This window comes from Trichosurus vulpecula, chromosome 7 (genome assembly GCF_011100635.1).
Source record: "Trichosurus vulpecula isolate mTriVul1 chromosome 7, mTriVul1.pri, whole genome shotgun sequence".
Classification (NCBI taxonomy): Eukaryota; Metazoa; Chordata; class Mammalia; order Diprotodontia; family Phalangeridae; genus Trichosurus; species Trichosurus vulpecula.
The window spans coordinates 39,824,744-39,848,072 of NC_050579.1; the positions used below are offsets into that span (position 1 = coordinate 39,824,744).

Sequence of the window (23,329 nt, forward strand, 5' to 3'; positions counted from 1 at the left end):
TGGTTTTAATTCTTCTTCATAACATGACTAATGTTAAAATGTTTAATATGAACGTATGTGTAGAGCCTATAATAAATTGCATGCCGTCCTGGGGTGGGGTAAGGGGAGAGATGCGGAGAAAATTTGTAACTCAAAATCTTATGGAAGTGAATGTCAAAAACTAAAAATAGATAGATAGATAGATAGATAGATAGATAGATAGATAGATAAAAACTAATTGCAAAAAAAGATAGATGGAGGCAGGGATCAACAAATTGCTCTCTAGAGGCCCACAGCAGATCAGGAAATAAGAGCATGCCTTGACCACAAAGTCAGAAGGCCAGGAAAACAAGCATACCCAGATTATGCAGGTCACCTATTCCCCTTTACATCTTCCTCCTATCCCCCCACACAAGATCTTAGGATGCTTTGAGACTTGACACATAACTGTGATTATAGCTTTGTGTTTTTGTGTTTAAAAGTGTGTGTGTGTGTGTGTGTGTGTGTGTGTGTGTGTGTGTGTAATTTAGGAGGTGGGGTATAAAGGGACCCTAGAATGAGCAATAGGCAATATTCCAAAAACAAGCTCTCTGATTCCAAATTCTGTGTCCTTTCCTCCAAAAGATGCTATCAACCAGAGAGGGAATATGGTATAATGGTTAGAAGATGAGCCTTGGACTCACGTACATCTGGATTCAAGTCCAACCTCCAGCTGTGTGGCCCTGGATGAGTCACTCAAACTTTCAATATCTGGGACAACTCTCAATGATCATAAGTTGCGCTCCATTAGAAAATCTCCTTACCAGAAATTCTCTTTGCCAATGAAATGAAAAATCTAGTCCAAGAGAAAAAGTCCTATCTAGTCTCACTTTGGACTTTTCCATTGACCCTCAAAGGGAAGGCTTTCTACAAACCACTTGTGGGGATTCATGCTCTTAGGTCCAAGAGACATTTCCCACATTCACATAATCCCATAACTTTAGAGCTGGAGGGAGCCTCAGAGGCCGGCTCCTCCAACCTCTATTGAAACAAAAATTCCTTCTGGAGCATATTTACAAATGGGATTCCAGCCCCTGCTTGACAGCCTCTAGGATGCATTTCACTGCAAAACACTCAAATGTACCTGTCTTCAACTTCCATCCATTGCTCTGCTGGGACAAACAGAAGTCCATTCCTTCTTTTACATACCAACTCAAATACCTGTATACAGTTATTATGTCCCCTTCCCCCACACCCCAATTAAGTCTTCTCTTCTCCAGGTTAAGCATCTTCAGTTCCTTCCACTAATCCTCATATGGCATGGGCCCTTCACCATTCTAGTTGTCTTCCTCTAGCTTATCACTGCCTTTCCTAAAATATGCTATCCAAAACTGGACTCAACACTCCAGATGGGGTCCAATGATGATACGCAGTAGCACATCTCTCACTTCTCTATGCCTGGACGTGATATCTCTCAGACAGAAGACTAAGATGGCAGCAGTTTTCTTTGCTGACCCATCAAACTGTTGACTAAAATTGAGTTTGCAACCCATTGAGATCTTTTCCTTTTTCAGACAAACTGCTGCCCACTCATGACTTCCCTCCCCTACTTTGAATCTGTGAAGTCTAAGGGGGATAAGGGGGCAGTGGAAAGTACTCTGAACTTGGAATCCTAGTACTTGAATTTGTGCCTTTACTATCTGTGTGACTCTTGTTCAGTCATTCATCTTCGCTGGGCGTTATTTTCTTCATCTGTAAAATGAGGAGATCAGAATAGATGACCTCCAGGGTTCTCTGATTCTATGACTATGTGAACCCAAATATAAGACTTTATATGTAATCCTGTTCAATTTTGTCTTATTAGATTTAGCCCAAGTCTCCAGACTATTAAGATATGGTTGAATCTTGACTCATCATTTAGTGTGCTAGCCATTTTTCCTAGCATTGTGTCACCTGAAAATCTAATAGGTATGCCATCTTTGACTTCTCCAAGTCATTGATAAAGCAACGAGACAATGATAGATCCTGGGTGCATAACTCCTGCCAAGCTGACATCAAACCATGAGTGCAAAAGGCCCATCCATTCAGTAGATTCTGTACCTACCTAATTGTACAATCATGTTTCCCTTGTCTCTCCATCTTCTCCATAAGAAGAGCATGGGAGACTTTTTCAAATGCTTTGTGGATAAATGTTACCTCTTGCATTCTCCTGATCTACCATTCAACTGAAAATGAAGTTAGTCTGCTATGACCCATTTTGTTGATGCCATACTAGTGATTTCTTATGATCACCATTTTCTTTTCTAGATAGTCACTAACCAGCTCTTTGCTAACACATTCTAGAATTTTGCCAGGAATCAAAGTCAAGTTTACTGTCTTACAGTTCAAAGACTTCATCCTTTTCCCTTTTTTGCAAATCAAGACAATACTGGCTCATCTCTAATCCTGAGTCCCTGTCCTATTCTCCACAATCTTTCTAAGATCGCTGATCCCCTGTAGCTCAACAATCACATCCTCACATTCTTTCAGTACCTTAGACTGTAATTCAAGTGGGCCAGGTTACATGTAGCCAGAAAATGTCATCAAGAGCAGCTAGGTGGTCTCTTACTATATCATTACATATTGTGAGTAACAACTGCCTCACTCAAATCCAACAAATCAAGATATAACCCTGTGTTGTCATTGGTCCTCTTTAAAAATGAAGGATGAACAACAATTAGCCATTAGTCTGCTTTGTGGTCCAAAAGTCATTCTCTTTGGAAGAAAAAAAATGGTAGTAGGAGGGAAGGAAAGAGTTCGTCTCTGTTATCAGTTATCATTGTTCTGTCCAACCCAATTAGTAATCCTATCCCTACTCTGATCTTACTCTCTCTCTCTCAAAAAAAAATACTTTATAAAAAAAAGAACCAGCCCTTTTTGTTATCCTTAGCTTCAGCTCATTCTGACTTTCAATATTCTTGATCCTTTTACAGGACCATGTCACATTTTCGCATGCATCTTTTGCAACTTGCCTTTGTTTTCAACTTCTGTAAATAGAAGTTGAATATATAAATATATATATATATATATATATATATATATATATATATATACACATATATTTATATAAACATAAATAGACCTGTTACTTCACTGGTATTAGGGACTTCCAGGTAAAGAGACTCCATCAGTGTAAGCCAGCATCTTCTTAGCAACTTATTAAAGTGACCGAGAAATTAAGGCTCATACACCCAGTAGTCACACAGTCAATTTGTGCCAAATGTGGGACTTGAGCTAGGTCTTTCTAGTTATGAGGCTAGCTACTCTATGTCATGATACCTTCTGACATGCCTTTTAAAAAATCTAAATTTGAAGAGTTCCCTATGCATCCACATCTGTGTCTTTAGACAGTTCCCTTCTTCTTCTTTTTAGGCCTTCAGAATTTCATCCTTTAGAGTTTTCCATACCTCCTGGGTTGACTTTCCTTCTGTATTTTTAGTAATGAGATTCTTCCTACCCTTTTTCTGAAATCTAAATAGATTACGTCCAACTTTTCTCTCCTCTGTCACAAATTTCAAAATGGAGGAGTCACTTTCCCTCTATATTTAGTTACTCTATGTGGCTGAGCATCAGATGTAGTGTAGAATTCTCTTTATTGGTTCCTTTACCTTCTAAAAGATGCAATTATCAATAAAACAAGTTGAGAAATTTATTAGCTGCTTCTTTGGAGGGCAAGAAGGAGGGAAACATTCTAGCACAGGGGTTCTAAACCTGGATCTGTGAACTTATTTTAAAAAATATTTTAATAACTGTATTTCAACATAATTGGCTTCTCTTGTAATCCTACATATTTTATCTTGTGCATTTAAAACCATAATCTGAGAATCAGTCCATAGACTTCACCAGACTGTCAAAAGGGTCTATGATACACAAAAAGGATAAGAACACTGATCTAGCAGATGTCCAGATAACTGAAGCACCCCAAAGCCATCTCTCCTGAAGTATTGATACTTTAGGTTACTTTGAAGTATTTGGGGATCCCAAAAGAGTTTATACAGGGCCTTGAGGCTCTCCCATCTCCTCTCATCTTACACTGAAGGCCCTGTGACCACAGGTGTTCACACCCAATTAAATGAGAAAGAAGGAAATCTGCTGTTCAGATCCCTCCCACTGCTCACAGAGCAAAGAGGGTGGGCTACAAGCAATGCAGAGTGTGCATCTTTCATTTGCAGCCAATTTGAGCACTCTTGCCCAGACACAGCCTAGAGGCACTTCAGAGAACCCACCAGGCAAGATGACTAATGAGCTAGATTCTAGCCCTCAGAGGTGATAAAAAGCACCCCCTAGCATCTGGATCTCATAGTCTCTTCCTGACTTCCTAGTAGGGCTCAGCTTCAAGTCTGGGCCGGTTGCAGCAGAACTCTGAGAGGGATTCAGGAAAGGTGGTCTGGCCCTACTAAGGGGTAATTCACACATTTAAATAAGCTTTAAGTTTTACTAACAACTTTCAACACAAGAATCCTGCATGGGAGGTAGTTAAGCCACATGACTCCATTTTACAAATGAGGAAACTGAGGATCAGAGAGATTAGATACCTCTCCCAAAGCTACATGTCTATTGTTCCCACCAGCTACTACTGTTTATAATATACCATATTGTCCATCTAAGGATTAAAAAGCAAACAGGCATAATGGAGAGAATGTTGGACTTGTAGGCAAGATGACTTGGGTTCAAGTCTCACCTAAGATAGTGAGTGATGATGGGCAATCCCTGTACATCTCCAAGCTTCAGTTTTCTCATCTTAAACTGGAGAGATAGTAATAGCTCCTTCCTCACAAGATTGTTGCAAAAAAAGAATTTAAATATGGAAAATATTTCTGGCCTTAAAAGTGTTACATACATGTGGGCTATTATCATTTGGAGTCAGAGGATCTCAGTTTGAATCTTCTGTCTTCTGTTTATTACTTTTGCAGCCTTGGGCAACTCAATCCATCCCTTTGAGCCTCAGTTTCCTCATAAAGAAAATAAGAGGGTTAGATTGGATTCCTTTCATTTCTAAACCCTATGATCCTATAGATGGGGCCAATACCAACTCCCCACAGAAATTATTTCAAGGGCAGGCTTTGGCCAACTTTGTATAATATTTTCCATATACACCCTGTGAATGAATTTCTTTCTTCCCAGAACCATCATCAGCCCTCTGAGGAGAGAACTCTGTTTAGATCCACTTTACCTGGTAATAATTAGGCATTTATAAAGGACTTTAAGGTATGTAAAACACTTCATATGCATATGTTATCTCATGGGATGCCCACAACAACCCTGTAATGTAGCTGTTATTATCATATAGCTGTTATTATCATGCCCATTTTAAAGATAGGGAATCTAAATCACAGAGAGGTTAAGTGACTTGTTCAGGGCCACACAGGTAGTAAGTATCTGAGAGAAGTAGGATTTGAACTCAGGTCCTCGTAAGCCTAGCATTCTAACCACTGCACCACCCAGCTGCCCTGGAACCCTTTCATAAGCTGATCACCAGGCAAAAGAATTTTGTGACCTTGGTCAAGTCACACAAACTCTGTCTGCTTCAGTTTCCCCATCAGTAAGATAAAAGGCTTGGACTAGATCAGTGATATCAGACTCAAATAAAAATGAATCCTTATAGGCTGTCAATCAACTCAAGAAATCATAAATTAACATTATTTATGCCGAATTCTGTCTTTATTTTGTTAAACAGTTCTTAATTATATTTTAATTTAGTCTGGTTGCACTTGGGAGTTTGGGGCCAGCAGGCAGTAAGTGGGACACCCCTGAACTAAAAAATCTCCCAAGGTCCTTGAGAGGTGGCCCAGTAGCTAATCCATCCCTAGCATCTTAACCCAACCAAAATGCCTAGGAGAAGGGGTTCTTTTGTCAGAAGACAGGCACCCAATAGCACAACTGGATCAATTGTGTAGCCCTCTGATTGACAGCGCTTTGATTGGCTCCGAGAACCCCGCCCTCCCAACCCCAGAATCAACTGTATTTTGATCAATTCAGCCGCTTGTAGCTCTGGGTCTAGATTTGATTTCTTCCTGTGTTTCCCCAAAGTGAAATCACTGGGTAAAAGTCTGCATGTTCCTCGTAGAAACATCTATCAATCATCTTCTATGCTTTCACACTTTGAAAATGTGTACATTGCCGCCGTGGCAGCTGCTTGGATTCAGCCATTTTTGAGATCCCAGAATCCTGTCCTTTCTCTTTTCCAACTACCACTTGAGGCACAGAATATCAGAGCTGAATGGGACTTTAGGGACCATTTGGTCTAATGGGGTGAAAACTGGACTAGCCAGAACAACCTGCATTCTTAGCTCACCTCTTAGCCACGCTGTGTGAACTGCTCTGATTCTCAGTTTCCCGCTCTGTGAAAAGGGGATAAATCGTATCAGTGGTACATGCTCTCCAGGAATGACATGAAGAGCAGATAAAGCAATGTAAGTCAGGAACTTTGCAAACATTAAGTGTTAGATAAATGTCAGCTATTATGAATGCAACCTTTCAGAACAATTGAAGCAAAGATTGAAAGCTAGAAAGGGACTTACTAATGGTGTGACCCTGGACAAGTCACTTAATTTCTGTTTGCCTCTGTTTCATCATCTGGAAAATGGGGATTATAACGGCACCTACCTGCCAGGATTATTGTGCGGATGAAATGAGATAATCAGTGTGAAGTACTCAGCACCGTGCTTGGCACATAGTAGGTACCATATAAATGTTAGCGATCACATACACATAATTACATGCATATATAGGAATATATTATAGAGAAATCTTTATATAATATGTATGATATATTTGATATTATTACCACCACCACCATCTACTCCAAGCCCCTCATTTTACAGACATGGAAACTGAGGCTCAGGGAAGTTAAGCAGCTTATTCAAGGTCACACAGGTGGTAAGTGGCAGGGCTAGGAAGTAAATCCAGATCTCCTACCTTGCAGTCAAGGGTTCTTTCAATAACAGCTTGCTGTTTGTCATTATATATTGGCTCAACCTTTGTCACTTTCGTATGCTTGCCCAGAAAGTAAGAAGACCTCTGCTCTCATGGGACCACAGATTTAAAGCAGGAAGCGACCTCAGAAGCCAATGAGTCAAACCCATCATTTTGCAGAAAAGGAAACTGAGGTGGAGAGTGACTTATCTAGGGTTAACCAGCTACTAAGTATGTGGGGTGAGATTTGAACCCAGGTCTTGACATCAAGTCCAATGCACTATCCTCTGTAGTGTGCTGCTTCTCATTAGCAAGGGGACTTTGCTTATCCTCCTAAATAGACCCTACCTACAGCAGTTTCATTGTGAACGTACAGGACTCAAACTCAGTAATATTTTATAATCATTCACATTTTTAATAATATAAGGTTCACAGGAGTAGTAGGTAGAAAGTTGGCCTTGGAGTCAGGAAGACCTGAGTTCACTCTGGGCAAATCACTAAATATATTAGTGCTCCAGGCAAGTCTCTAAGACTGGAAGTTTCAGGAGGTGCTGAGCTGTATTGATGGAAGGAGTTTCCTCACCAATGAAATCACAGATCCAGTCCAAAAGTAATAATAAAAAAAGGTTTACAAAGTGTTTTCTTTGGTTGTTGTTCAATCATTGAGCCATGTCCAACTCTTCGTGACCCCATACAGGATTTTCTTGGTAAAGTTACTGGAGTGGTTTGCCATTTCCTTCTCCAGTTCATTTGAGAGATGAGGAAACTGAGGTAAACAAAGTTAAGCGACTTGCCCAGGGCTGCACAGCTAGTGAGCATCTGTGGTCAAATTTGAACTCCCATCTTCCTAACTCCAGGAACAGCACTCTATCCACTGAGCCTTCTAGCTGCCTCTAGTGTTTTCTTTACAATGACTTCATGAAGCAGGCAATGAAAGTAGTATTACTATTAATTACCATTTTGCAAATGAGAAAATTCCCATTCAGAAAGGAGAAACAACTTATTAATATCATGTGGCCAGGAAGGGGCAGTGCTGCGATTCAAACCCAGGACTTTGAAATTCAAGTCTGGTGTCCTATTACGACATACTACCTCTCTGAATGGTATAAGCTGGAGTGTGATACTCCTCAATTCCATCTGTATCCACATCCCCTCCCCAAGTCCTATATATTAGCAGAAGAATGCCCCCTAACATATGAAAAATGTCTCACTGCTTCCTGGTTCTGTAGCTGACCTTAGGGCAGCCAGTATAAACACCTGCCAACCCGCCCCCAACAATACATAACCCCTAACTGTGTATGGTGTCCTAAGTATGGTGCCCCAGTAACTGCTGGAGACAGCTCTCTCACACCCTCCTTCCTAGCCAATGAATGGGAAGGCTGCTCTTTGTAACACCAGGAAAGACAGCAGAAGTGCCAAAATCCCAGAGCCAGAAACTCCAGGGCCACTGAGATAGAATGGGCATTGAGAAACAGTGAGCTTCCTTTTATTAATGATGCTAATTGGATTAGCAGTTGGATAATTATACCAAACCCAAATAGGAATGTAAATAGGCACACTCTGAACCAGCTGGAAAAAGCGAAGTCCCAAAGCCACCTCCCAGTCCCCTTAACTCCAAACATACCCAGGTAGTTGTACAATCTGCATTCAGGGCAAAGGTCCACTGGTACTAATAGAAAAAAGGTTATGAGGGAGAGTCAGTTTGCTACCTCAGGGAAATCACTTACATGATATCTTTCTAGCTGATTTGTTAGCCAGTAAAACCAAGTTCCTCTGGGGATCTCGAGAACCATAGAAGTCTGGGAATCATTCAAAGCATTGTTCCTCAGCTTCTCTCTCCTTATATTAAGTTAATAGAAAGTTCCCAACTGTTAAATAGGAAAAAATATCTGAGGCTAGATCCCTGTCCTGTTGTGACTGACCCATAAAATGTCCATCCAGAGATTGGCTAGTGGTCTTGGATGAAGCTGATCACATTGGGGGCATTCTTGGTGGAAGAATGAGAGGACCACAGGGCAGGTTAAGGATCCTTCCAAAATGGCTTTGAGAATTATCATGGAAAAAGAAATAACTTCCAAAGCCAGGGTATCTGTATTATCCTACCACTGTTAGGTGATGAGGACTTAAGGAAGTCCCAGAATAGGGTTACAAGAGGTCATGGGAATATGCACCTTAACAGAGATGTGTGTGTGTGTGTGTGTGTGTGTGTGTGTGTGTGTGTGTGTGGTGGGGAGGGGGAAGGAGTAGGCATGAGGCACTGAGGTCAGAGCCTTCTATTACACTAGGGCCAGGCAGCCAACCTAGCTGGGTTTAAACAGCATATTCGAAGCTGGAACCTTTCTTAGGTCAGAGGTCATCTCATCCAACCCCCTCAGTTTACATAAGAGGAAATAGACCTAGAAAGATGCGATCTTCTTCGATACAGAGTGGTAGAGTCAGGATTTGAACCCAGTACCAAAGACTTCTCTTTCTACTGTGTCATACTGCCTCTCAGAGGAGGGAGGAAATGTCTATCCCAAAGTAGAAATGGATATTTTGGACAGAGAGAAGTATGAGGAATGTAGCGGTTAGTTCCTGAGATAGAGTAAGAACTTAATAAACATGCTGAAAGAATGAACAAAGTATTGGGATGGCCCAACAGTAAGGAAGAGTTCTGTTCAAGAGAACCTAAAAGGTCAAGGGGCATGTAGGAGGGAATGAAGGATTGTCATATGAATTTGCTCTAAGTTTTGTGACTTGGTGGGTTTTATTTTTGCAGTTTTCAGCCCAATGTGGGTCGTTCCCCGCCATTTTAGCATCCCTAGTTTCCTTCAAAACTCAGCTCAAGTGCCCCCTTCCACATGATTTCCCTTCCTGATTCCCCTCAGCTGCTAGTCTCTCCCAGCCACTGCCCAGTTACTTTGTATCTAATTTGCCTGTTCTATCCTTCATTAGAATCTAAGCTCTCTGAGGGTAGCACTTAATTGGCTCCAGTGTTCACATCCCCAGCACCTAGCTCAGTACCGGATCTGTCGTAGGTGCCCAATAAATGCCTGATTGGGGTTAAAAATTATTGAGGCTTTCATACAGCATGTCTACTTTGCTACCACCCAAGGAGGTTGCCAATCGACCAGTCAATCGATAACCAGCCAACCAAATAGAATCCCAGACAGATGAAATTCATCTTTACAAAGTTTGGAATGATTGTTCAAAGGAAGCAGCCTGAGGAGAAAAGCTTCAGTGCAAGGCCCATTTGACAGTTCAGCAGCTTACCAGGACAATAACAAAGACAAACAAACAAATCGACAAACCCAGAGTCACCAGCAAGAATGCTGTGGGAGGCTCTGATCCAGGCCCGCTCCATGTGGAGGCTTGAGGAGTGCAACCGTCAAGAAATAATAAACAAGGAACAGCAGAAATAGCAGGTCAGGAAACATAGCGTCCTTCCCCACAGGTGAATGCATATTTGAATCATGGCAAACCCAAACTTCAGTCATCTATGGAAATACATGTTCTGAGATCATAAGGACTCAGAGGTCTCTAATGCAACTACCTTATTTTACAAATGAGGAAACTGAGACTCTGAGAAGAGATTTGACTCCACCAAGGTCACACAGATGATAAGAAGAAGAGTCAGGCTTCAATCTCTGGGTCCTATGACTCAGTTCGAGAGCTCATTCCATAGCACCCTCTACGTACCCATCCAGCTTCTTGAAGACTTATCACTGTTTTTTTAAAAGCCTTCCCCATCCAACAATAAATATATATTTCTTTATGAAATCTAAAACACACAGCAACCTTCAATAGCATTTTGCAAAAAACAAAACAAAACAAGAAAAAAACAAAAACAAAAACCACAAGACACCAAATAGTTAAGACAGCTTCCTCCATCTAGGGCCCTGGAATCCTAGCTGTCAAGATTCCACAAATCTGCCTTCTGTCAGACAGGTGTTTTATCCAGACCCACTGCATGTGGGGAATGAGCACATACCATCGCTTACAAATCCTCAGCCCAGGACCTCCTTGTTGCTAACTGTTAGGAGTCCTCTCTCTCACCCCTTCCCATGCTGCTTTCCACCAGGAGAGAACATTCTATCCAACCCTGAGTTAGCAACTTTTCCTTGGGGAAAGCCAGGGAGAGCTATGGTACTTCCGCCCCTGTACCAAAGGTTCTGTGGAGATATATGCCCTCCCAGTCTGGGCAAAGACCCAGGCCACCTGCAGTTTCTATGACGGGTGACATTTCTGGAGTTCCCTCCCCAAAATCTAAACAGAGCTTCTATGTTTGAGATATCAGTCTTATTAAGGCTGCGGAGCATCTCTGGGTGTTTAGCAGCTGGCCCATTTACTGAATCGATTGTATTATTGTTCCATCCTCCCCGCCTCCCCCAAAGACAACAAGCACTACCTACTTGGACAAAGCTGGCCTCCCCTCTTTCCCCGTCCCTTCCTTCCCACCTACCCAGACATCAGGATCCATCCCACCTGCCTGGATCTAAGGGCGGTATGAATGGGGAAAAGAGAAGGAAGATTTGGAGCTAAGACTAGAAGGGCAGCGGGGCCAAGGCACTGACCACCCCAATGGGCAGCAGGGACCTCTTCCTTCTTTAGATTGCCCCTAGCAGCTTCACTTAAGTGAGCCTGCTGGGGGTAGGGGTGGGACACAGGGTCCCGGGTGCAACGAGGTAGTGGTGAGTAAAGAAAGGGATTAGAGGGAAAGGGGGAGAGTCCCAAAGTCAGATAGGTATTTGAATCAGGCCCCATGAGAGTGGGAAGCATCAGCCAGAAAACTGGCAGCCCGATCCGGAGACCGAGACAGGGATCCTGGAAGGATGAGGAGAGAAGGGGTAGCCGGAGGCCCGGGGGAGGGGGTAACTAGAGAGCCAACTCACAGAGGAGAAGTTGTGGGGCCCGCAGAGCTCGCCCCGGTACTTGCAGGAGAGGAGCATGTCCTCCAGCTGGTGACCCAGGCGGTCCATGAAGGCGGCGCTGATCCCCTCGAAGTGGCGCGGCGGCAGGAAGAGGCGGAAGTCGGCCAGCTTGCGGAACCACTGGCGGCGAGACTCGTCCCCTCGGAGCAGTTCGCTGACGAGCGGGCGGGCGGTGCGGTTGGGCAGCAACAGCCCGAGCCAGTGGCCGGCGTAGTAAAGGTCCCCCTTGGAGAGACGCGGGAAGCGCAGCGGGTTGTTGTTGCACAGGGTGATGGCCGGGAAGGGCAGCTGGCGGCTCCACTCGCGATGCACCCGCGTGTGCGAGGGGAAGCTGAGCCAGTAGAGCAGGCGGTTCGAGGACCAGGAGAGCAGCAAGCCCAGCGAGGTGCAGAAGGCCAGCACCCACAGCGCCCGACGCTGGAAGGAGCCCCCGGCCGCCGTGCGCCCCGGACACATGTGCCGCAGCCCGTGCAGTTTAGCGCGGCTGAGTGGCAGCCGCCCTCGCCGGGGCCCCGAGCGCGGGAGCGCCCGCTCCCGGCCGTCGTTCCGGCCGCCCCCGGGCTGCCCGGCCACCACCGCCGCCGCCCCCCCGGACTCCTCGCGGGCCATGCGGAAGCGTCCCGAGGGGCTCAGTGCCGCCGCCGCCGCCCCCGCCGCGGGGGGCAGCCCGGCTCCTCCGCCGCTCCGGCTCATTCATTCAGTCCGCGGCCGGAGGGGGAGGCAGCCCCGGCCAGGCGGAGCCGCCATGGGAGTCCGCAACAGCAGCAGCAGCAACGCGCAGCCCGCGCCAGGGAAGCGTGCGCCCGGAAGGAGCCCCGGTGGCGCGGCATGCCCTCCCGGCGCCGCCTCCGCGGGCACCCACCCGGGACCGGGCACTGCCTCCGCTGGCCGCCCCTGGCACTGGCCTCTCCCGGAGCGGCTCCCCGCCCTGCTGGCCCCGGGATCTCTCTCCACGCACTACCTCTCTCGGGGACCCCCCGGGCACCGCCTCTCCAGCCCCACGCCAAACGGCTCCCGCCCCCGTCGTCCTGGCCCCCGGGGGACCCTGGTTCGAGTTTCCCCTAATCCTGGTCCTGGATAGGCATCCTGGGGGAGGGGCACTAGACCGACATGACTGCTCTGGGGACCCCGCTTCCTTCTCTTCCCTGCCACGAATCCCGCCAGTCCCAGTCCACTAGCCCAGCGTCGCTGGGACACTGGCGACAGAGATCTGGGGAACGAGCGCCCCCAGAGGCCTCCCCTGACTCCAGGGCGAGAGGGTGGGTGTGTAAGGACTGGGCTGGGGCTAGCGGGAGCCGCTGATTGCCCGGGTGCCCCTTCCCGTTATCCTCCTCACCTTCCCTATCGGACCCTCCAGGATGCTCCGAGGGAGGTCTGAACGTTGCTCCCCCGCCCAGCTGTTGCGCTCCCCCTAATCCCGCGCCAGGGCAGTCGCCCCTTCCTCTCGCATAGGCTGCGTCCGACTCTCTCCTGGGGTTGGGGGCTTCTCTGAGTGACAGGAGGGAAGGGGGCTCGCTCTCTCGGCCCGGCTTAGGCTCAGGTCAGGCTCAGGATCAGGCTCGGTGGCTGCGGCGGCCGTGCAGCGTCGCTCCCTCTGCCGGCTCTCCTAGGTCCAGCCAGTGTTCTCGGAACGCTCCGGCCCCCCTTGCTCTTGCCGCGGCTCCTCCTCCCTGCCCGGGCATCCGGCACTGGAAGACTGCGGAGCCACCGTCTGCACCTTCGGTGCGACCCGGCTGCCCCTTCCTTTCCAGAGGCTCCCAGAACCACGGCCCGCTACAATCTCCTGGTTTCCTGTCCTGACCTGGGGCGTCTGGAGCCCGGGGCGAACTTGGGCTGCGGCCGCGCACGGCTGGCGCGGTTGGACTCTGTGCAGCACCTGCTCTCCTCCTCCTTCTCCACCTCCACCTCCTCCTCAGCCACGGTGGCCCCGCGGTTCCGGGCGGGGCGGAGGCAGCAGCGAGCTGTGTGCGCTCTTGGAGACACGGTGCTGACGCGCCCCGGCTCCTCCTCACTGCATTTTAATTCCTGGCCGCTGTGGCCGCTGCGCACCGAGTGGGAAGCTGCTTGCAGGAGTCAGCTGGGTGGGGGACGCCTGGCACCGACTCTGTGTGTGCGTGTGTGTGTGTGTGTGTGTGTGTGTGTGTGTGTGTGTGTGTTGGGCGCCTCACCCCACTGCAGGGGAACATGGGGGCCTAGATTTTTGGGCAACCCCTCCCCCTTAAATATTGGGCACTGTCCCCACCGTGCCTTGAACCCTTCAGGAGTCCCCATCCTTTTCCCAATCCAGTCATAGAATCCTGGGATTTTGAGCTGGAAGGCACTTTAGCGATTATCTAGTCCCACTCCTTAATTTACGGAAGAGACAACTATGGCCCGGGGGCGGGGGGGGGGTGGGAACGACTTACCCAAGGTCACACAGAGTTAGTGGTTCAAAGGCAAGATTGTGATCTGTTCCTCTGACTCCCAAGTCCAGCGCTCTTTCTACCAAAGCTGGCTGCCTCCTCCTCCCCTTTCTGTGTCTCCCACCTAGAGAAATTGTTACCCAGTTCTCCTAGAAAGCGCCCATTCAATCATCACGCGAAGGGTCACACACGTGGCTCTTTGGCAAATGACTCAATCTTTAGGTCGGGTATATTCTGACACCCGAGCCCAGAGTGATCTCTCAAGCCCTGAACTCCACTGGCCCTCACCTGAGAGACAGATACCCCAAGCTTTTAGTTTTAGTAGTCTTTCAATTCAATCCAAAAGGCATATTTACGAGTCCCCACTGAGTACCAGGTATCATACTAGGCACTGATGATGCAGAGAGAAAAACAAAGCAGAGCCTACCCTCAGGAAGCTTATTAAAAACTCGGGAAACAGAAGCAGTTCATTCAGAGAAAAGGCAGGGCATATCCAAGATCAGACAAAGTAATTTAAGGAGAGAGCCTTAACAACCAGTGTCAGGGGGATCAGGGAAGGCCTCCCAAAGAAGGGAATGTCTGATCTGAGCCTTGAATGGAGCTAGCAGTTTCAAGAGACAGCGGTATGGATGAAGTCGCATTCCAGACGGGGGACTATCTGAGTGAAGACGCTTAGGTAGGAGATGAAACATCCTGTATGGAGAGAGTGGCTGCTGGATTGCATGTACAGACTCCAAAACTCTTAGTGCAGTTTTCTGTTATTCAAAGCTGATGACTGCACTAAGACTTTTGAGACACCCTGTTTAGCATGGTAATAAGAATTGTAGAGCATTTCACAAGCCTACAAACAGCTTCCACATCCATTATCTTCATCCGGCCTCACAACCATGCTGTGAAATAAGTAGGGTGGATATTAGGCTAAAGACTGCAACTGTGATTTCATTGGTGGAAGGAATTCGTTTGACCAATGCAAGTTGGCACCTTCTCTACAATATATAATCTTAGATATCTACCTGGGGGCATTGAGAGTGACTCTACCAGACCACACAGCCAGTATGTGTCAGAGTCTGGATTTGAACTCAGCTCTTTTTGGTTTTCAAAGCCAGCTCTCTACTATGTCATAACACACTGCCTTTAAGATAGGTTTTATCCTCTTTTTACAAATGAAACAGGCTCAGAGAAGGGATAGATGTTTCTGTCCCCCCCCCCACCCCCACCTCACAAAACCTATTAGTGGCAGTCAGGCCAAGCATCCAGATCTTCTAACTCTGAATTCAATGCTCTTGCCTCTACAAAAGGGCATAAATGTTTGTTTCTTGATTGACTGAGACTTCCTCCCTAGGGGTAATATGTGAAAAACTGCCTGTCATTTACAGTTCAATGTGATGAGTTTATCAGATCCAGGGGGCGGGGGGAGGGAGAAGGAGGGAGCTCCACATGATCCAAGCTGAAGACAGAGAGAGGGAGGCTTGGGTCTCTAGGGATACACTTCGCCTACTTCATCATTTTGAATAAGATTGGCCCCAATCAGGTATGTCCTTGTCATTGCCAAATAGAAAGATTGACCATGGGAGAGTTGGGGTTTCAGGGCAGTCTTTTTGTTTGAATTTGGAGCTATTTCTGGAGTGAGGGTGAGGATGGGGATGAGAATGGGAGGGGGGAAGAGAGAGAAGGCTGATTCAACCATCACTCCCTTTTTATCCCCTGGATAAGTGGGTTAAGATCTCTTCTTTCTGTGCTGTTGGCTCCCCAACTTCTGATTCCCAGAAGGAAGACCAGTTCTTCCTTTCTTCACCCCATCACACACACACACACACACACACACACACACACAGCTTTTCCCTTTATCTCCTGCCACATATCCCCATGCCCCACCTCCTCTGCCTGGCCCTTGGCCACATAAAGGCCATTCAGATGGAATGAGTCCCAAGATGGACCTCTCTCAGCACACAGAATGTAGGAGATTCACCAATACAGACTGCCCCATTTCTCTCCTCCCTCTCCACACAGTGACTGATTCCCAGACTAACAATAACCCAGCTCAGGCTCACTTTATATTAATGTTCATTAATACAGCTGCAGCCTTGGTTTCTTTTTTTTTCTTCTTCTAATCTCAAAATCTTCCATTGCGTTTGAAATTTAAATGTATATGAGTCTCTGGACTGGGGTGCCTGCTCAATCCTGTAGCTGATAATGTTCACCAGGCTCAATTGTGTTGTTTGGGCTTTGGCACAGCTAGGAAATCAGACACAGACACAGACACACAGATACACAGACACACACACACACACACACACACACACACACACACACCACTTGCACACATACCAACATACAGAGGCAAATAGAATACCACAGGTTGGTTTTCATAACTTCAGAGATCATACAATCATAGATTTCAAACTGGAAGAACTTTAGAGACCATCTAAGTCACAGAATCATATATCACAGGTTTAGGGCCGTAGGTTGTCTTAGTGGTCATAATCCAATTCCTCATCTTGAAGATGCAGAAAGCCCAGAGATGGCATGTAACTTGCCCAAGGTCACACAGTAAATGGCAACTCTAGGATGGAGCTCAGGTCCTTTGATTCCACATCTAGTGTTCTTTCCACTCCACTAGCCTACCTCCCTGTCCCACTGGGGTTTTGGATTACAGACTTAGAACTAAAAGAAGCTTTAGACGTCATCCAGTCCAACTCTCTTCTTTTATAGATGAAGAATCTATGGCCCTGGAAAAGGAAGAGATTGCCCAAGGTGACAAAGGTAATAAGTGGTACAGCCAAAATTGCAACCCATGTCTTTTTTTTTAAATATGTTTTTATTGCGGTCTTCTATTTCTTACATCATCATAGTTATTCCCGCTCTCCTTCCCCTCCCTCTCCCATAGAGCCATCCCACGTAACAAGTAATATTTAAAAAGGAACCCTCAGGGGCAGCTAGGTGGTGCAGTGAGTAGAGCACTAGCCCTGGAGTCAGGAGGATCTGAGTTCAAATCCAGCCTCAGACACTTGACACATTTCCTAGCTGTGTGACTTAACCCCAATTGCCCTGCCTTCCCCCCTCCAAAAAGAAAAAAAAAACAGCCATAAAAAGGCACCCTCCCCCACAACTGATCAACAGACAAATTGAAAAAGTCTGAATAGGGGCAATGTGTAACACCTGTGGCCCTCCCACCACCACAAAAGGGTAGGCGAACCCATGTCTTTTTATGACAAATCCAGGATTCTTTCCACCATACCAGTCTGCATCCCTAGTCTGACTTTATTTTACAGAAGGAAACTGATTCCTGAAGAATCTGAGTGAATTAGCCAAGGTCACTCAGCAGTTAATAGCTGCACTTGGATATTAATCTGGGTCTTGATTTCCAATCCAGAGCCCTTTCCATAATGTCAGATTGCCACTTAGAGCACACACATGGACTGGATTATTGACATAGCCTGCTGGTTGGTCTCCTTGTCAAGCCTTTCACCACTGCAATCTACCCTCCACTCAGCTGTCAAATTAACCTTCCAATGTGCAGGTCTGACCATTCTCTCTACTCCGTCTCTACCAGTTTCCTCACCTGTAAATATAATAGTACCTCCCTGCCAAGATCGTTGCAAGTAAAAAATGAGACAATATATAAAGCTCTTTGCAAACCCAGAAGAACTATATATTGTTGTTTAGTCATTTTCAGTCATATCCTACTCTTTGTGACCCCTTTTTGGGGTTTTCTTGGCAAAGATACTGGAGTGGATTGTCATTTCCTTCTCCAACTCATTTCACAGATGAGGAAACTGAGGCAGTCAAGGTTAAATGACTTGTCCAGGGTCATACAGCTAGTAAGTGTCTGAGGTCAGATTTGAACTCAGGTCTTCCTTACTCCTGGCCTGACACTCTATGCACTTCACCTAGCTTGCGCCTAAGCATTGTATAAATGCTACAATTATTACTATGTGCTAAGCACTCCGGATATGAACAAATGTTAAAAAAAAACAACCCATAGTCCCTCTCCTCAAGGAGCATACATTCTAGTGGGGAAAGCAACATGTAAATAACTATATACACAAGATATATACGGAGTAGATTGAGGGTAATATGGCTGTGGCACAAGAGGTTGAATGAAGCAGCTTGTGCCATGTGATCATTCATATGCTTCGGTCCAGCCTCAGATTGCAAGGCACGGCACAGGATGGTAGTCACTAGCAGCAGCAAGTTAAACCCTCCCAGGGGGTATGTGCTTCCAGATCCCCTTTCTGCCTGGGCTACTTATGGTTCTGCAAAGATCTTGATGCTGAGGTGGGTTAGCGTGTCTAATCAGTGCTTAGGGCTCTACATAGCCCTATATTGCACACAGTTTTGGGGATCCTCCATACTACTCTTACTTTCTTTACCCCTTCCCTCTCAACCATTTTCTGAGGGGCTTGAGGTCATGCTATAGATAAGAGCCTCATGACCTGCCAGCAGTGAATGGTCAAGTGATATGGACAAGCAGGTGGCCTGTCCCAGATGCTCACCGGTGGGTTACCTCTACATCTGTTTATAAAACTGTTAACAACCAATGTTCCAGGTTTTTTTTAACATTCTCCCTCTTCTCCCCACCCCCCAAAGTTATCCTTTAAATGCCCATATGTTGCATTTTTTAGGGAATGAGTCTCGCTTCATTGCCTTATTCATTCCTCTAACTGGGCACTCATGTAAACATGGGTTTGGAGCTTAGGTTTAGAGCTAAAAGGGACCTCAGAGACCATGAAGTCTGAGCTTTTCACTTTACAGATGAGGAAACTGAGGCACAGAGACTTTTCCAGGACATGGGTTCAAATCCTGGCTTTGCTACTGACTCTTACTCCATTGGTATACAATTCACTTAATCTCTCCAGGCTTTCATTTCTTCAACTGTAAAAATGATGTACTCAGAATAAATTACCTCTAAAGTCCCCTACAGCTCTAAATCTGTGATCCCATGAGCATATGACCCCATTCTAGGGTGAGAGCCTAATGGGAACTTTAACCTAGCAGCACCTGCTCCTTCTGTCTCCCCGCCCCACAAAGGAATTCTCCCCCATCCCCAACCTTAGGGACCCACTGCTGCTGGAAACTGAGACCCCACTACCTGAGACCTTCCTTTCTCCTCTTTCCCTGCCCCTCTCTAGCCTTTCATTCCCATTTTCTCTGAGAGTCTTCACTCAAATTTGGAGCCTTTTGTACCTCTATATACTCTCTCACCTCTGGGATCATAACATCAGTGGATAGGTAAGGATGGGAGGGGTGATCTGGAACATGTGTTCCTAGTTGAGAAGTTAGAGTGAATTAAATATTATAGATGGTGGGTAAGTTTTAAGGTACTATTAGCTCTTTGTGGGCTAGTCTGAGAACCTAAGAAGAGGACTGTGTGCTGTGAAGAGCATTCAATTCCAAAGGATTTATGATGAAAAATTCTATCTACCTCCAGAGAGAGAACTTTGAAGCAGATTTTTTTCACTTTCTTTATTTTCTTGCTTTTTTTGCAACATGGATAACATGGAAATATGTTTTGCATGACTTCATATGTATAATGGCTATCATATTGCTTGCCTTCCCAATGGGTGAAAGAATGTGCTGTGTACATGGAACTGTTCTTTTTTCATTTTGTATTTAAGTTTCAAATGAATTTTTAAAAAAGAGTGGATGGAGGGAGAGAGAGAATTTGGAACTCAAAATTTTAAAAATTAATGTTAAAAAAAGAAAAGAAAAAGAACAGAGCATTGCCCTTGGAGTCAGGAGAACTAATTGGATGTGAGACCTTGAGCCAGCCACTTCCTTTCTATGGGCCTCTTGTCTTCCCTATTGGAGGTTAGATTTAATGACCTTCAGAGTCCCTTTAAAATTCTGTGATTCTGTAATTCCAGCTCTTTTTAAACTGAATAAATGTCTTTTTAATTTCAAGCACCACACATGCCTTCCTGCATAGGAACACTAGGTTAGAACTTGGGAGATTTTTTTCTGACCTAGCTCTTTTCCCATCTCCTCTCATGCCTTTGGCCTGCTAGTAACCCTCAGTGTCATGCATTTAACCCTCTTAGAGGGGTTAAAGGCCCAAAGAGGCCATTTGGCCCCACTGCTTTCATTGTAGGTGCTCAGTAAATGTCTAATAACAAAGAGTGGAAGGAAAATATTGGAGGCATGAAAGCTGAAAGAGTCCATGTCTACTGAGCCTGCTTCCTAGCATGGTTTCCTTTTGGCTCTTCCATCATGGGACTGGCTTGAGCTAATGTTCTCTTCCTTATTATCTCTCTTGGTATTTTTAACTATCTTCCACTGCTCTGGTCCCTTTCATTCCTTTTCTTACTCCTGAGCTGGTTTTCATGTGTTAATCCTGGCCTCATTTAGTCCTATTTCCTTCTATACAGACTTCTTGGATTTGGCCTAGTTGGATCTCCTCCCCTGTTCTTTATGTATGCACAATTCTTTCCCTCCCCCCATGCAGGGTCATGGTCCTTGTTTGATGTAAGATCCCAGAATGGCAGAGCTGGAAGGCAGAGCCTGGGAGATCATCTGGTTCCTCTTCTTGAGAAAACACAGGCTCATAGAAAAAAAAAAACCTGAGACACCATCTAATCCATCAGTCCTATTTTATAAGGGGGGGCAGGGATGGGACCTGAGGTCAATGGAGGAGAAGGGACCTGAGATATCATCTAGCCTATTATTCAGGGCCATGCCCTGGGGCATGTTGGGCCAAGCGACAGATTGCTCTGAGGCAATCATGCCCAACTGAGGCCCACGGAGGAAAAAAGACTTGTCCAATGTCACAGTTAGTATAAGAACTGAGACTTGAACCCAGGTCCGCTGACTCCCAGTCCTGTGTTCTACACTGCACTGGTATCTTTCCATATCCTCCCCTCCTAGCTTCTCCATTTGCTTCTGAGACTTTGTTCCAATGTTGTTATTTTCCTTCATCTTCTTATTTCACACATTCCTGCTTTCACTTCCAGAAAAGAGAATGGTCCTGGCATTGGGGCCATGTTTGGTATTGACAGTTTAACAAGCAGATTTTTGGCCCGCATTTGACCGTCCACGAGAATGGATAGACAGGAGCAGTGATGCAGATAATCCCAAACAGCAGATAATAATTAAAAAAACCACTTTGTCTCTGAAATGCATTCAGTCTGCAATATTTTTTAATAGTACATCTGCCGTCTTAACGATATTCCACTTTGGCAAGTACTAGATGAGTGTTAATGCTATAAATGTCCAGTAGGTGGGGTTGGTTTGGAAACCTGCTGGTTGAGCAAGCAGGTTGGGGTTAACAATTCATGGAGGATAACCTGCAAAGAAATAATGGACCTATGGATCTAGAGCTGGAATATGGATCTAGAATTGGAAGGAACCTCAAAGGCCTTCTATCCCAACCCTTATCATTCTGCAAGTGAGGAAACTGAGGCCCAGGGAGGTTGACTAGCTTATTTCTCAAGGTTACACAGATAGTAAACCTAAGAGGCCAAATTTGAACCCAGAGCCTCTGACTCCGGGGTCAGCTCTCTTTCCCATACTATCAGCTTGCTAAGAGGCAGTATGGAGTAGTAGATAGAGAGCCAGCCTTGGAAGCAGAAGGACCTAGCCTCAAGTCCCAATTCAGTCACACACTGGTTTGTTACTCTGCGCATTTCTTAATACTATAAGTTGTCTGCCTGACCTGCATTGGAAGAGTGAGTTTCTTCGCCTGGGACTTCCCTTTTTAACTGTTGAAATCCCAGGTCCAAGTCCTATCATATCCCTTTATAGCAAGGGTTCTTAACATGCAGTCTATGGTCTTGGTTAGGAAAATAAAATCATTTTGTTTTTCAGTCATTTTTCATTCTTTGTGGCCCCATTAGGAGTTTTCTTGGCAAAGATACTAGAGTAGTTTGCCATTTTTGACAGATAAGGAAACTGAGGCAAACAGGGTTAAGTGACTTGCCCAGGGTCACACAGCTAGTAAGAGTGTGAGGCTGCATTTGAATTCACAAATATGAGTCTTGCTGATTTCAAGCCCAGCGCTCTATTGACTGCTCCTGATTAATAGAATCATAGCTATTTTCATTAACCTCTAACTCAAACTTAGTATTTTCTTCAATTATTTAAAATCATCATTCTAAGAAGGGGCCCATACCTTCACCAGACTGCTTAAGGGGTCCTTGACATAAAACTTTGTGAGCTAGGGCAAGTTTATTACTCCCATTTTACAGATAAAGAAACAGAGGGAATGTATGACTCCAAGACCTCCTTTCCCCTACTCTACTGCTCTGTCACACCCAGACATAAGCAAGACTCACTGCAGCTTTTCTTTAATCTGCTCTTTATTCATTGGAAAGGGACCACCATGTTTTTTTTGTTTTTGTTTCCATTTAACTCTACTTAATCTCGCCTCTCATTCCAGTCAATAGGAGCACAACTATTGAGGAAAAGAGGCAGACTGGGCATGTAGAAGTTAGTGTAGGAGCCAGGATCAAGTGGGGAAGGAGATGGCAATATTTTAATCTGAGTATTTTTAGTCCTTCTAAACACTCTTCTCCTCACTAGTGATTTGTCTCTACTGGCCTTCCTTGTTGCAGGCTGAACTACAACTGTGGTCCTTTTCCCGCTTCATTCCTATTATTTACTGCTTTTGTTCACAGCCCTTCAAACTTACTGTCATTCTGTTGGCCTGCTGCTCAGTTCATCTGTCTTGACACTTGCTCCATATAGAGTGAGGGTTCTTTTTTTCTTTAAAAAATAATTTATTTATTTTTAGTTTTCAACATTCAAATTCAAGATTTTGAGTTCTAAATTTTCTCCCCCTCCTTTCCCTCCCCCTCCCCAAGATGGCATGCAATCTGATATAGGTGGAACAAGGGTCCTAACCTGAGGTTTATGAACTCAAAAACATATTCTGATCACTGGATTTCAATATCTTTGGTTTCCTTTGTGATCTGATACATTTTATTCCATGCATTTAAAACTTTAGTCTGAGAGGGGTTTCATAAGCTTCACTCGACTGATGCCAAAGGGATGGATGATGCAAAAAAAAAGGTGAAGAGCCTCTGATAGAGAAAATCGTACAGAGCCATAACTGAAAGGGACCTCAGAGAGCATCCAGTCTGACTCTCTCCTTTTCCAGATTGGGTAAGT

The 23,329-nt window shown here is 45.4% G+C and overlaps 1 protein-coding gene across 1 annotated transcript in view; it reads right to left on the minus strand.

The window, feature by feature from the left end:
- Positions 1 to 12,515, minus strand: part of ASIC2 (acid sensing ion channel subunit 2) — a 353,890-nt gene extending 341,375 nt beyond the window's left edge. The window contains exon 1 of the mRNA XM_036767701.1: positions 11,784 to 12,515. Coding sequence (XP_036623596.1) covers positions 11,784 to 12,515 — 732 coding nt within the window. The remainder of the gene's footprint in view (positions 1 to 11,783) is intronic.
- Positions 12,516 to 23,329: the final 10,814 nt, after the last annotated feature.